General features: G+C 46.4%; 1 protein-coding gene across 1 annotated transcript in view; it reads right to left on the reverse strand.

Moving 5' to 3' along the window:
• LOC132000827 (cytochrome P450 4A11-like) overlaps nucleotides 1-9,289 on the reverse strand; it is a 62,677-nt gene extending 53,388 nt beyond the window's left edge. Inside the window, 11 exon segments of the mRNA XM_059374645.1 lie at nucleotides 104-180; nucleotides 325-389; nucleotides 1,239-1,372; nucleotides 1,469-1,659; nucleotides 1,751-1,857; nucleotides 2,287-2,441; nucleotides 2,810-2,934; nucleotides 3,893-4,020; nucleotides 4,474-4,518; nucleotides 5,452-5,593; nucleotides 9,000-9,289. Coding sequence (XP_059230628.1) covers nucleotides 104-180; nucleotides 325-389; nucleotides 1,239-1,372; nucleotides 1,469-1,659; nucleotides 1,751-1,857; nucleotides 2,287-2,441; nucleotides 2,810-2,934; nucleotides 3,893-4,020; nucleotides 4,474-4,518; nucleotides 5,452-5,593; nucleotides 9,000-9,194 — 1,364 coding nt within the window. The 5' untranslated portion in view covers nucleotides 9,195-9,289.
• Between the last annotated feature and the right edge of the window lie 5,449 nt (nucleotides 9,290-14,738).

The raw sequence follows: 14,738 nt of genomic DNA on the forward strand, positions 1-14,738 counted from the left end.
CCAGCACTCCAACATGCCAGGACATATCTACAGAAACCCACATAAATACAGCAGGTCACAAGCCTCAGCCACCCCTCCTCCTGTCCTGGTACAAGTGCCTCACCTTGATCCTCCTGAGAAGGGCAGGAAAGCATGGCTGTGGCGAGAGGAATCTGTTGCAAACCGGGAAGGGTCAAACACCTGAAGAGAGAGCACCAGGGCCAGTACAAGTGTGGTCAAGCCCTTCCTTCCAATCATCCAAGGAACAGCACTCCCAGAGGTGGGACAGGAAGAGAGTTTGGTCTGGAGAGGTCATCCCACGTCCTCCTCCCAAGGTCATCATACCTCTGGGTTTGGCCACACCTTTGGGTTATGGTGAAGGGCATAAAAGGAGAGCGTCACTAAGAATCCTGTGGGGCAGAAGAAAGAAGACTGATCACACATGCCTGTGGAGCCCAGGTGCATCCACATACAACTTGGCACGCATCGTGAGAGCCTTTCTTATCACTGTGAATGGAATGACAGCATTGCAGGAGAGGTATGCATGTGTGCACAGGTTGGTAGATTAACCATGACCAGGCTGAAAAGCAGGGAAGAACTAGAGGCTTACTTTTTGGAGCAACTCATGGGACAACTCACATCAAGTACCATCCATGAGCCCTTGGGGAATATCCATGAACACCTCCATACTCACAACAACCCTCCAGTGAAGGCTCACATCTCCATTGTTCCATGAGGGACCTGAGCCTCAGAGAGGCTGAGCAACTTGACTCTGACTACCCAGCTAGGATGTGGCAGGGCTGGGATTCAGAGTAGAGGGGAGCCGAACAGTGGCTTCCAGCCATGGCAGAAATATCAGATCTGGTCATCGCTACTCTCTGCCATCATCCTGAGGGCTCCCTGGAGACTGGACGATCTGAGCCATGATGGTGAATTCTCTGATCTTTCTCAGACCCTATAAGGAAAGATTGCCTATCTCCCTGCTCTGCCTTATGGTCTCTCAGGCACTCAAATCTCATAGTATGAAAATATTAGGTCAAAACCCAAAGCTACATTCAGAGGCTGTCATGTATTTGTTTTTTGGATTAAACTCTGTGGGAATCATACCGTATACATCATCTGAACAACAGGAAATACTGGTTTTCTTGAGGGAGAAATGACTCTGAAAGACATGCACCAACGGCCCAGAACATGCGGATTTCTGACCTCGCACACATTCCTGTCAAGTATTTATGGAGGGAGACTGGGGAAGTTCACACCTTTGGGTAAGGAACGTCCATCAGGAAAGGTGATGGGCTTGCTGAGCTCTCTGCCAACACTTGGAACTGGTGGATAGAGTCGCAGTGCCTCCTTGATGCACATGGTGGTGTAGGGCATCTGGTCCAGGTGGCCCCTAAAACAAAGCTGTCCCTGAAGGGCAGGCAAGGTCCTGGCAACCAGGGAATTCTCTACTTGAGGGGAAAATGCCTCCCGTCTCATGAGCACTCACCAGGTAATGGAGGCACCGTCCCCCAGGAGGCTCTGGATCTCCTCCCGGCATTTCTGCTGATGCTCTGGATGTGTGGCCAAAGCATAGAGGATCCAGGAGATGCCACTGGCTGTGGTATCATGGCCCTCAAACATGAAGGTGTCCACTTCCGCACGGAGGTCCTTATCAGAAAAGCTGCTCCCATTCTCCATCTGGGAAGACATGGAGAGAGGGCAGGGTTTGAGTTTGACCCCCTCCTCCTCACTTGTGAGCTAAGCCTCAGGCCCTTCCTGCCACACTCACTTGGGCAAAGAGGAGGATGTCCAGGAAGTCCAAGTGCCTCTTGCTCTTGACCTTCTCCAGGTTTCCCTCCTCTTGCAGCCTAGCCTTTCTCAGCTTGATCACTTGGTCTGTCCAGAACAGTGTTCCCAGGCAGAGCTGAATGCTCTGAGTGCCCAGACACAGACACTCACAGTAGCCCCAGTCAGGGTGCCAGGTGGATCAGGAGGAGTGTGGGAGTGGGTGTGTTTCTTGAGGTGGGAGCTCTAGCACCAGGTGCTTGCAGGCCATCACTCCCCTCAACGGCACAGCCCAAGGAGGCTCTGCTTGAATGCTGCTGGCAGGGGCTCTCATTCAGCCTTCACCCATGGGGTGACATATGTAGCTGCTTGCATAGCACCTGGCACCCTAACACCTGCACCAGAGGAGTTCCCGGGTGGGTGGGAACTTCCCAGGTCCTGGTTGGGCAGCCCGGGGCAGGACTCAGCTTGAGGGTCAGGGCCAGTCCCTTTGGGATGTGCCTGATGAAGGAGGGGAGCTTCCCAGAGGGCAGATACAACCTGTGTGTTGATGAGCAAGCTGGCAGGCCCGGTGGTTCCAGCGGCCTTCAGTGGTCAGCCTGTAGATGATGTCTTTCTGGTAGAAAACATTCCTTACTCGGGAAAGCACCAGGTTGTTCAGGTCCCGAATGGCTTGAAGGTAGGACTGGGAGTACCTGAAAAGGGAGGATGCAGAATGGACTGGATGGAGGGAGGCATGTGACCTGGAGTGTGGTGGTCCTGTGTATGGAGCATTCCTCAATTAACGGGACAGGCAACTCTAGGCATTTGTCATGTCGTTCTTATACCCTCGAGACTCTTAGCCCTTTATGAGGGTCATGGGCGTCCAGGTTTCTTCCTGGGGCAGGAAGCAGGGTCTGTGCCTAATGAAGGCTTAGCATGGGCTTAATCTGACTGTGGCCTGGGGCTCTCTGCAGAATGTGACTCTTTGGACTGGTAAACATCCAAGCTGTGCTAACTGCCTTTCAGATAGTCCATCCCAGTTGGTAAGAAATAGGACCCTGCAACTAAGGATTTCACTGACCTATCTGCCTGTTGGTTGTCCTGGTAGCTGAAGGCACACTTCATAAGGGTGTCCAAAGTCATCATGGAGATGTGTCCAAAGATCTCCAGAGATGAGTTCTGGCTGAGGAGCTCCTCCCATTTTCCCTGTGGTAGAGGGACACATATATCTTTCGCTACTCCTCCAGAAGGCCCATGCTGACAAGGCTAGAAGCTGTATCTGCCTCTCCAAATATTCTGATGTGATGTCCTCACTTTCTAATGCAGTTGTGTTTCATCAGCTTAGGACCATAGAGACATGTGTTTGTAATATTTTCTCAGAATGTAGTCTGAGAAAGTTAATTGTTATTTAATTAATCATGATCTCTTACCATCTGACTTAGAAAGAAGTTTGGTGGTAACCACCTTTTAGAGGAACAGAAAAAATTGTTTCTCAGGGAACTAAGGGGCAACATTTTGTGTCTTGGGTTGATGCTCACATGAAAAACAGGTGAAGTCCCAATTTAGGGAGCAGGGGTCAAGGCAAAGGAAAGATCAAGGAACTAAGACTGGGGTTTCTGAAGAAGGGATATCAGGGACTTCAGTTCGTCCTATTCAACAAATGTCAGCTGAGCACAGTGTGTGAGAAATAAGGTCAGGCTCAGAGGTGATGTTATGGCAAGGCCCAGCCACGGAGGGTAGAGACTTGGTCTCCATTTCCCTCCATGGAGTGGTTAAAATCCCATCAGAAGCCCTCAGTCACAACCCAGAGCCCACCTGAGTGACATTTCTGGATGTCCACCTTGCCACTGAAGCTGCTACTGTCCAGGCTAGCCAGGGGTAGTTTGTCCTGTTGTCTAGGGGCATTGACTACTCTTCCTGTCCAGTCAAAGACATGGAAGTGGGACAAGAAGAGACCCTTTATTCACCATGACTATCTCTCCTGTGGGCGGTGAGCAAAGAGTGGATGAAAATGGTGCCTGGGTGTTTCCCCATCCCATCCGTCCTCAGGGGGCCCTATCTCATAGTATGGTATAAATGGGTGAATCCAGGGGCCATGTCTAATGGATGTCTGAGGGACACAGAGTGGACTTTGAGTGTGCAGGTGAGCAGCGGTTGAACTTACCAGCATCACTTGGACAGAGTTGGCCATGAGCCCCACATAGGGCTTCAGGATGTCATAGTGGAAGGCTGGGGTCAGCATTCTCCGGTGCTGGAACCACGTCTGCCCATTCAACAGGAGCAAACCATACCCTGGACCACAATGGATGTGGGGGGTGGGGAAGGAACCTCTCAAGAGTTGACTGGGGACAACTGGGGAGATACCCAGGGTGTCAGAAGAAGGGCATCCTGGACAAGGCAGGAAAGGACAGTGCATGTCAGGAAGGGGACTTCCCAAACCCTGCTGCACAGCTGTGAGATTGAGGTTGAAACAGAGCAGCACTGGTTAATGGAGGACTTCAATGAAAAGTTAGTCTGAGATCATTATGGAGGACTGAGAAGTGATGTGGGAGAAAATGAGCTGCAGGAGAGCTCCCCTTTCATTAGGAAGGGGTGAGGTTTTTATCTGAAGAAGAGAGAGGAAGCTCAATTCAGAGTTGATGGAGTGACTGTGGTGCTGGTCACCTCGTATTTGTCTGGGTCAAATGGATATTTGTTGGCAACCTAAGCAGAAGGTGAACTGTAGTCCTTGTTAAATATACTTACCTATCCAGGGAGCCATGAATCTGTAGGAACTATCGGACTTTGGGTCTGAAAGTAAGAAAGGCATTACAGGAAACTGGAGGTGACCAACGAAGACAGGCTGCCCCCAGGAGATAACTGGGGTCTAGACCATTGTCCCCCATCCCTTCCTGATGATTGTCAGTTGGCAGTTTGTGTCAACCCACGTCCCACTTGCCTTCCAACCAGGACTCTCTGTCTTTCCTGATAGTTACTATAGGCTCGGGAAAGCAGACTGAGTGTCCCACCACAGAGCCCTAGGGAGTAGGAAGTTCAATCAGTAAGAAATATAGCTTCTGTCCTCAGTGCTAGTGAGAAGACAGTAGCTTGTTCAGTGGGTTTTTTGTTTGTTTTGTTTGTTTGTTTGTTTTCTTACTTTTTTTGTTTTCTTTTTTGATTTTTGATTTTTTTGTGGTGGCTCAGTCATTCCACATGGCATTCCACATGGCAGCACAGGCAACAGATCGGGGTTCCACGCAAGCCATCATGAATAAGAAATTGTCTTGAGTTCTGGGATCACACCATTGTGGTGAAGAACGTTAGAAAGAAAGAAGGAAAGAATCAAAGGTGGAAAGAATGAAAAGTGGAAAGGAGAGAATGAAAGCAGGAAGGAAGGAGGAGAGAGGGAAGGAAGGATGGAAGGAAAGAAGGAAGAAGGGAAGGAGGGAAGGAAGGAAGGAAATTTAAAAAGAATGAAAGAAAAAGAAAGAAAGAAATGAAAGAAGGAAGGAAGGAAGGAAAGAAGGAAGGAGAAAGCAAAAGAGGTAATTTCTTACACATATTTATACTTTCAAATTGAGTAACTGTATTTGGGTTTCTGCGGGTTCTTTGGCTAGAAGAATGGCAGGTAGAGGATCAGATATTTATGACTGAGCCAACAGTCTCCCCTGAAATGTCACACTACCCCAGGAATGTATCCAAGAGGGAAGAACCACTCCAACAGACAAGTGGGTTTGCACTCACCTGATCGCCCCAGGATCACCTTCATGTAGTCTGGGTCATAGACTATGAGGCTAACCCTGCTCCCCCATAGCCAGCGAGGACTGGCGCATGGATATTTCTCTGCCCTTTTCTGAAGCTCTTGTAGCTCCTGACCATTTTGGAGCTGTAACCAAGGGAAAGACAAATCAATAAAACCTTGCTTCCTCTTTAGGTCCAGTGCTTAGAGAGGGGGTGGAGGGTAGGATGTCCACAGGAAGATAGCTCTGGCTATCGGCAGTGATTAGGAGTTTGGAAATGTTTCTGATGAGCAAGGCTCTGATAGGGATTCCAGATTCATGGAACTTGTGCTCTAATGGGAATAGAGGTGGGGAAGTCAATCATGCTTATACTGAGATGTGATGTCCAATGACTTAAAGAGGCTTCTCTGTGCTCCCAGGTCATGTCTATCGCTGCGGCTGCCCTTTTCCTTGGATCCAGTGCAGGGATTGCATAGTGGGAGCCTCTTACCATGAAGCTATGTTACCTCATCCTCCAGGGTTCCTCAAACCTGTGCTGCAGGTGCTCCTGGGGAATCCTGTTTCAGCACAGCTGCCTGCCTCCTTTCCAATTGCTTGCTCTCCAAGACCAGTTGGCTTCCAGAAACTCCTGCTCCTGGGTTGTGTCAGTAGTTCCTCTGGGGACCCCAAGGAACTAGATGGTGTTCTGCCTGGTAGTTCCTCTCTCTCTGGGTCACTCTGACACCCACTGGTCTGTCAGCTTTCCAGACCAACTGCTTGGGACAGCCATCTCATCCTGAGCAGGTGTGGCGAAGGCCAGGTCAGACTCTTGTAGAGGAGATGGTGCCCATAGTTTCAGTGGCAGTAACTCTATAGGATGATACTCAGTGTCTACTGGCTTTTAAGCTGTGGCCACTCACACAGGAAGTGCTCCATGACAGCTGTTTAACCTGGTTCCTCAAGGGAGGTGGGGTCATAAAAATGTCCCCAAAGTAGGATACCATGACAATGGACAGAAAATAAAGGGTCAGTACAGGCAATCAATTGTCAGGTGCTGTGGGCTGTGCTGACCTGTGGTCTCCAAGACAGGGGGGAGGATCTGGGAAAAGATGAAGTTGTTCAGTCATGGATTTCCAAACAAGAGTTCCCCTTTCATGGTTCTTGACTGATTTCAGCCCTATTTAGTGCAGGTTTGGTAACCTACAAACATGCTTGTCCTTTTGGGCATTACCATTATATTTAATTTTTATAAGTAGAGAATAACTGTGACCTTAATCTGTGCCAGGTGACATTCGGAGATCAGTATAACTCACACAGGACTATACTCATCATCATCATCTTCATACCCACTTTACAGATGAGGAAACAGAAGGATAGAGCAAGTATTTGAAGTATGTGGCAGAGCTAGGGTAGAATCCAGGTAGCTGGGCTCAGAGCCCGTATGCTTTCCTCTCTCACTTGTCAGTTGTCACCTGAAAGATTAGCTTTAACCTACTGCACATGGCAATCTAATCCCTGACTTAGCCAATAACAGGGGTATCGAATAAATGAAGTCTCAGATTTGTAGGAGGAAAAAAAACTGGCTGCAATATATTAGGCCAGCAGAAGCTGAGGGCTGATTGTGCACAGGGGAATAGGAGTTATGATCCCTAACTTAGCCAATAACAGAGGTATCAAATAAATGAAGTCTCAGATTTGTAGGAGGAAAAAAAAACTGGCTACAATATATTAGGCCAGCAGAAGCTGAGGGCTGATTGTGCATGGGGGAATAGGAGTTATGGAAGTAGAACTTGCGTGCTTACACAGTCTCCATACCATCCATGTAATGGGAGTCAGTGGAAGAAATGTTAGTGGTTGCTTAGGTCAAATCCTAGCTCAGAAAGGTGACAACTACATCTAACAAAAGGTCACAATTTCTCCAAATGGACAATCTGGAAGTCATCAGTGCAATAATCTGCATGAAGAAACTGGCCTATGACTGTCTCCTTGTGGCTGATGTGAAGTTTCTGTCTTTGGCTCCATTCAGCTGAAATTGCTTGGCCTCCTCAGCAACATCCCCGGGCTAGGCTTGTTCAATCCACACAGCACAAGACAGCCCCTCCTCATATGCCCCCACTTACTGATTCCCCTGCTGAAGGACCAGTACTGACAGAGCTGGAGAGTAAGTACCATCTCCAATCTAGCTGCAAGCTGCTCCTTCCTCTGTCATTCCATAACCTGCTCAGGCATCTCTTGGGGTCAGCTCTGTGCTGGTAACTGGGTACTGGAAGGGGGTGACATCCTTAGCCCAAGGAGCCCACAGTACTGTGGTTGGGGAAGGAGAACTAGGAGGTAAACAGATTCTTTTAATGGTGAAACTCAATGTCAATACTCTATCTGCCCCATCCTGGAAAACTTCTCTCTCATGAGTGCCAGTAACTTGTCAGGGTTTTAACACTGAAATCACCAGTCTGGAATATCTCATAGTCTCAGGCAAACCAAGCTGGTTGGTTCCTTGCACTCGACATGACACCCCAATCTGGCAGGTGAGCCTATTTTCCAGGGACCTGACGCCTGATTCCTGTCTATGGTCTCCATAAGCTGTGAACCCCTCTGCCGTCTGTGTTCCCAAGCAGCTCAGGGCTAGGCTTCGAGGATGGGATTGAGTGGCCAAGGCAGGGAAGGATCAGGAAGGGTGTTCTGAGAGAGGAGCTGGGGCTCCTCAGGAGGGGGAAGACTCGGGAAGGAACAGCCATCATCGTTAAGGTGCCATGTAACCGTCTCTCAAAACAAAGTAGTGCGTAAAATATAACCCATGAGAAATTGAACTAGCCTGGCAAGCATTCCTAAATGTTACCTTAAGAAGAGCATGCATTAGCAACAGTTCTCTGGGGGAGAGGATGATTTACGTCTTGGAAGCCGGGCAGCTGGGAAAACCTGGTCCCGCTTAGGGTGGAACACCGCCTGCTTCATTTTTGGATGTTATTCCCTGCCTAGGGACAACCTACCCTTAATCAGTTATCAAGATAATCCCCTTAAATGTGCTTGTTCCATTATAAATTCTATACTGCTTAAACATATATATCCTACTTGTCTTGCTTATCTATAAGATTTGAAATCAATGTATAACTATATTCTTTCTATTCATCTACAAAGCATATGGTTAATGTATAACCCTCTTCTGTTCCTTTGTTAGTTGTTATCTTGTTTCTAATAAACATGGGATTGAGGAGTTGTTTGGGGCGACAGTCTTCTCTACTGTCAACCCCTGCTCCCTTTCTCTTGCAGCTGACTTATTTTTACCACATTCTCCGGTGCACACTCAGGAAGCGGCAGGGCAGGACTGCATTACAGCCTGCAGATCTACTTAAGGAAAGAGGGTGAGACCAGCCTGAGGGCACCATCAAAGGCTTCCTTCCAGAAGGGAGCTCCTGGGATAGAATGAGGAGCCAAGATCTGAGCAGTAAGCTGGGTGTTCCCCTAAGGCACATGTGCTAGTCAAATGAGAAGCCTATGTGGGATGCATCTGCTGACCAAGATGATGCTCCAAGCCCTGGACGCCCAGCATTCCCACTCCCCTCCAGCCTCTCTTACCTCATGCATGTGCCCAAAGAGCCAGTGGGAAGGAGGGGACGGGAACTCCTGGACTGCTCTGAGCAGCCACCGCCTGTGCAGGTACAGCTGTGCTGCCTTGAGCAGCAGCAGAACCAGCCCTAGCACGGAGGCCACTTGCAGGAGCCCAGAGACACTGCCCAGGGTTCTGGTGACACTCAGCACAGAGGCACTCATGGTGCAGGTGCTGCTGGATCACTGACTCTCCCTGACTGTTGGGGACCTCCCCTGAGCATCCCAGCCCAGACAGTCAGGGGAGGATTGCCCTGCCCACCTGGAGGGAGGGTGAAGGTTGAGGGCAGGGCTTAGACTGGACTTCTAGAGTTCATTAACTCTGAGGATGTTAATGGGAAACTGTGGGAGGAAAGCTTTGTCAGCAGACAGCCATAATGGCTGGGTACATTCCCGCTTGGCTCTTCTCCCTGTTACTCAACAAATATTTTAGGAGCACCTACTCTGTGCGAGGCAGGGGCTATATGCTGGGACACAGCTGCCAGCAAACATGAATCCTGACAGCAGACATGAATCCTGAGCACAAAACCTTCACAGTCTAGCTTACCAAATGTTCAGGAAGTGGGTTTGGTTTGATTATTATCCCATTTCTGAGAAGAAAACACTTAAAGAGAGCTAAGGTCATGTGACCAGAGGAAAACCACCATTAGGAGAGTGTTAGCTGGGGTTAGAGTCAGGGTTTCCAAACTGTCTGTCTCAACTGCTTCTGCATTATTCCCCACACTTGTCGAACTCCACAATTCAGTGATCTGGGTTGACTATGCCTGCTGGCAGAGCCCTGGCCTCACACTCAGGAGGCCCAGTACAGGGCTCGCTCATGACATATGAAGCCGGCCAGTCATACTCTCTGTGCCTCAGGTTCTCCTTCTGTAAGGGGGTAATTATCCCTTTCCCAAGGTCCTCCCTGGAATGCTCATTCAGTTACGCATTTACTCACTCCGCACTCAGCAAATGTTTCCTGAGCTCACATTCTGGGAGGTAAAGGCAGAGAAGTAACATAGTACAGGAAAACATGATAAGGTCTGTACTGAAAGAATGAATAAGGGGGTGGGCCCACCTAGGAAGGAGACAGCTAAAAACAAGAATGGGATCCTGAAGGGTGAATAAGGTTTCACCAGGTGAAGAGTGTTAGGGAGAGGGATAGGCACTGACTGCTCATGGAGAGCATATGAAAGCACATCTGAGGAGGACAAGTAGGTATCTCAGCTTCACTTTATTCCTGATTCTCTTTACCCAAATTGACTCCAAGCCCATAACTCTGAAAGGAAAACAAGATGTTTTTGTCAGGAGTTCTTTGGAAGGCAGCTTTTCTTCCTGCCCTGTTCCTCACCATCCACCTTGTTATTCCTACACCCTCCTCCTGTGGCCGACCTTGTGACAGGAGAATTATTACATAACCCATGGGGCCACAGTTCTCTCCATTTCCCCCTAAGTCCTGGGCTCCTGTCCAAACCCAAGTGTATGTAACCTCGTTACCCATGCCTTTCAACTTCCCTCCATTTCTATGCTTACTTACCACCCCTTTCTGGCCCAGGCCCAGGGACTCTGGAGCCTGACTCCTTCCTTTGCTTGGATCAGTACCAGCTTTGTACTTAGCACATGAGGGGCAGCTGTGGAGAGAGCTTGGAAGTGGGACAGCCTGGGTTGTAATTCTGGGCTAACTCCAGGTTTGCCTCCCCGAGTCCTAGGTTTCCTCTACAGATCTGGGTGCATAATGCTTGGTAATAGGTAGCATTGAGTGAGGGCTTACTAAATACATTCTAGACACTGAGGAAGGAACTTTATGTGTTTTCCCTACAACACTCCTACAAAACAGATTTTTTAAAACCCTGAAGTGTCAGCATGGGAAGACCCTCCTCAGGGGCAGGGGAGCAAGTCCACACTAAGATGGGCCCTTTAAGATTTGGAGTTTTTTTGTTTTGTTTTTAAAGATTTTATTTATTTATTTGAGAGAGAGAGAGAGAGGGAGAGAGAGAGAGAGAAAATGCATGAGCAGAGGTGTGGTGGGGTAAGGGAGAAGCAGAGGCAGAGGGTAAAGCAGACACCCTGCTGAGCAGGAAGACTGATGCAGTGCTTGATCCCAGAATCCTTGGATCATGACCTGAGCCAAAGGCAGTCCCTTAATCTACTGACCTACCCAGGAACCCCAGGATTTGGAGTTTTGACCCTCAACTCTATGGCCAACCAATCATTGACAAGCAAGAAAGAATATCCAGTGGAAGAAAGACAGTGTCTTCCACAAATGGTTTCAACGAAGGTACATTGGACAGCCACATGCAGAAGAATTAAACTGGACCACTTCCTCATACCATAATGCCACAATAAACTTAAAATGGATGAAAGACCTAAATGTGAGCTAGGAATTTATCAAAACTGTAGAGGAGAACAAAGGGAGCAACCTTTTTGATCTCAGCCACAACAATGTCTTCCTTGACACATTTTTAAAGGCAAGGGAAACAAAAGGAAAAATGAACTCTTGGGACTTCATTGGGATAAAAAGTTTTTGCACAGCAAAGGAAACAAAACTAAAACGCAACAGATGGAATGTGAGAAATTATTCACAAAGGACATATCAGAGAAAGGACTATTATCCAAAATCTAGAAAGAACTTATTAAACTCAACATCCCCCAAAACAAGAAATCCTGTCAAGAAATGAGCAGAAGACATGTGGCGACATTTCTCCAAGAAAGACATAAAAATGACTAAGAGACTCATGTAAGGATGCTCAACATCACTCTTCATTAGGGATACACAAATCAAAACCACAATGAGATACCGCCTCACACTAGTCAGAATGGGATAATTAACAATTCAGGAAACAAAAGATGTTGGCAAGGATGCAGAGAAAAGAATCCCTCTTATACTCTTGGTGGGAATGCAGTACAACCACTCTGGGAAAAAAGTCAGAGGTTCCTCAAGAAGTTAAAAATAGAGCCACCCTTTACTAGGTATTTAGTCAAAGGATACATGCAAGGTGATTTTAAGAGCACATGTACCCCAATGTTTATAGCAACATGTCCACAATAGTGCAAATATGGAAAGAGCCCAGATCAGCAGATGAATGGATAAAGAAAAAGTATATATAGGGGATGCCTGCGTGGCTCAGTTGCTTAAGCGGCTGCCTTTGGCTCAGGTCATGATCCCAGCGTCCTGGGATCAAGTCCCACATTGGGCTCCTTGCTCAGCAGGGAGCCTGCTTCTCCCTCTGCCTCTGCCTGCCATTCTGTCTGCCTGTGCTCACTCTCTCTTTTTCTGACAAATAAATAAAATCCTTAAAAAAAGAAAAGAAAAAGTATATGTATATATATGTATATATATATACACATATATATATAATGGAATATTACTCATCTATCAAAAAGAAATGAAATCATGTCATTTACAATGATGTGGATGGAACTATTATACTAAGCAAAATAAGTCAGTCAGAGAAAGACAAATACTGTGTGATTTCTCTCATATGCGCTGATGGTAAGGAAAAATAAGATAAAAACAGAGAGAGAGACAAACCATAAGAGACTCTTAAGTATAGAGCACAAATTAAAGGTTGCTTGAGGGCAGGTGGTTGGGAAGTTGGGGTAATTAGGTGATGGGCATTAAGGAGGGACCTTGATGTAATGAGCCCTGGATTTCATACACAAGAATGATGTACTGATTTTACCCTTGAAATTCATAATACATATATGTTAACTAAATTGAATTTAAAAAATTAAAAACAAACCAAAACAAAAACCAAAAACAAAGAAAAAAGAAGTAAGTAAATAAAGAAAATAAATCACATGGGGAAGGAAAAGAAATGGAGTTTTGAATCCCAGCCACATGCCAGAGATTAAATGCAGAGCACTGGAGCCCAGTGTGCCAACAGCCCTGCACATAAAAGGGGTGAGTGAGGGCAGGGATCTGATGGAGGTCTAGGACACAAAATGGAGATTATTCGCTTTTCTATGAGGGCTTCCTGAACAGTGGTAGGCAAGGGATACCCTCCCCTAGATGAGAACATGGGGTGGCACCACTTTCCCCCTTGTCACCAACATGGTTAGACTTCAGTGAGTAACAGAGCACCCCTAGTGTTGGCTGGAGATGCTTACACCAAACCTTGCTACCCTCCTCCTGTCAGGGACATCTGTCCTAGGGCAGGTCTGACTGTGAGCCAGCACATTGGGTCTCTCCCTCAGAAGATGAATGTAGTCCCCTGCTTATACCAAGCCTGCTGACCATAGAGTGCTCCAAAGAATCAGTACAGTTCTGGTGGAAATAGGACCAGGCTTTCTTTCTTTCTATTATTTTCAATTTTTCTTTTTGTCTTTTTTCCCCCTTTGGAATCAGGCTTATGGTGTTTGTTTTGCTGTTGCTGTTGTTTTTGTCTCCTGTAATTTTTTTTTTATTTAAATAAGGCTTCTTTTTCTTCTTTTTCTTTTTCTTTGGACACAGGCTGATAGCTTTTGTTTGGTTGGTTATTGGTTTTCAAAGAGTTCCGAATGACAATTATCAAGGAGTTAGCTGGACTTGAAAAAAACATGAATGATACTACAGAATCTCTTTCTGAAGATATAAAATCCCTTTCTGGAGAAATAAAAGAACTAAAATCTAACGAAGTTGAAATTAAAGAAAAGCTACTAATGAGGTGCAATAAAAAATGGAGGCTCTTACTGCTAGGATTAATGAGGCAGAAGAGAGAATTAGTGGTACAGAAGACCAAATGATGGAGAAAAAAGAAGCTGAGAAAAAGAGAGATAAACAAGTACTGAACCATGAGGGGAGAATTCGAGAGAGAAGTGATATCATGAGATGAAACAATATCAGAATAATTTGGATCCCAGGAGAAAAAGAAAGTGAGAGAGGGGCAGAAGGTATATTAGACCAAATTATAGCAAAGAATTTCTCCAATTTGGAGAAGGGAACAAGCATCAAAGTCCAGGAAGCACAGAGATCTCTCCTCAAAATCAATAAAAATAGGTCCATACCCTCTCACCTAATAGTAGAACTTACAAGTCTCAGTGACAGAGCTCAGGACAAGGAGTCTGTAACATACAACAATAGAAATATTAAATTGGCAACAAAGCTATCCACAGAGACCTGGCGGGCAAGAAAGGACTGACATGATGTATTCAGAGCACTAAACGAGAATAATGTGCTGCCAAGAATAGTATACCCAGCTAGGATGTCACTGCAAACAAGAGACATAAAAAGCATCTGGGACAAACAAAAACTAAAAGAATTTTCAAACACAAAAGAGACCTACAGGTAATTTTAGAAGGGGTCCTCTAAGCAGAGAGAGAGCCTAGAGGTAACAGACCAGAAAGGAACAGAGACAATTTACAGTAACAGTCACCTTACAGGAAGTATAATGTCACTAAATTCCTATCTTTCAATAGCTACTCTGAATGTAAATATTTCTTTCTTGTTTTATTTTAAGTTAACATATAATGGATTATTTGCTTCAGGGGTACAGGGCTGTGAATGCCCCAGTCAAGAGACACAGGGTATCAGAATAGATAAAAAACCAAGACCCATCGATATGTTGTCTGAGAGAAACTCATTTTAGAACCAAAGACACCTGCAGATTTAAAGTGAGGGGGTGGAAAACAATTTACCATGCTAATGAACATCAAAAGAAAGCTGGGGTGGCAATTCTTATGTCAGACAAATTAGATTTTAAGCCAAAGACTAAAATGATAGATGAGGAAGGAGGCTACATCATGGTCCAT

Source organism: Mustela nigripes, chromosome 14 (genome assembly GCF_022355385.1).
Source record: "Mustela nigripes isolate SB6536 chromosome 14, MUSNIG.SB6536, whole genome shotgun sequence".
Lineage (NCBI taxonomy): Eukaryota > Metazoa > Chordata > Mammalia > Carnivora > Mustelidae > Mustela > Mustela nigripes.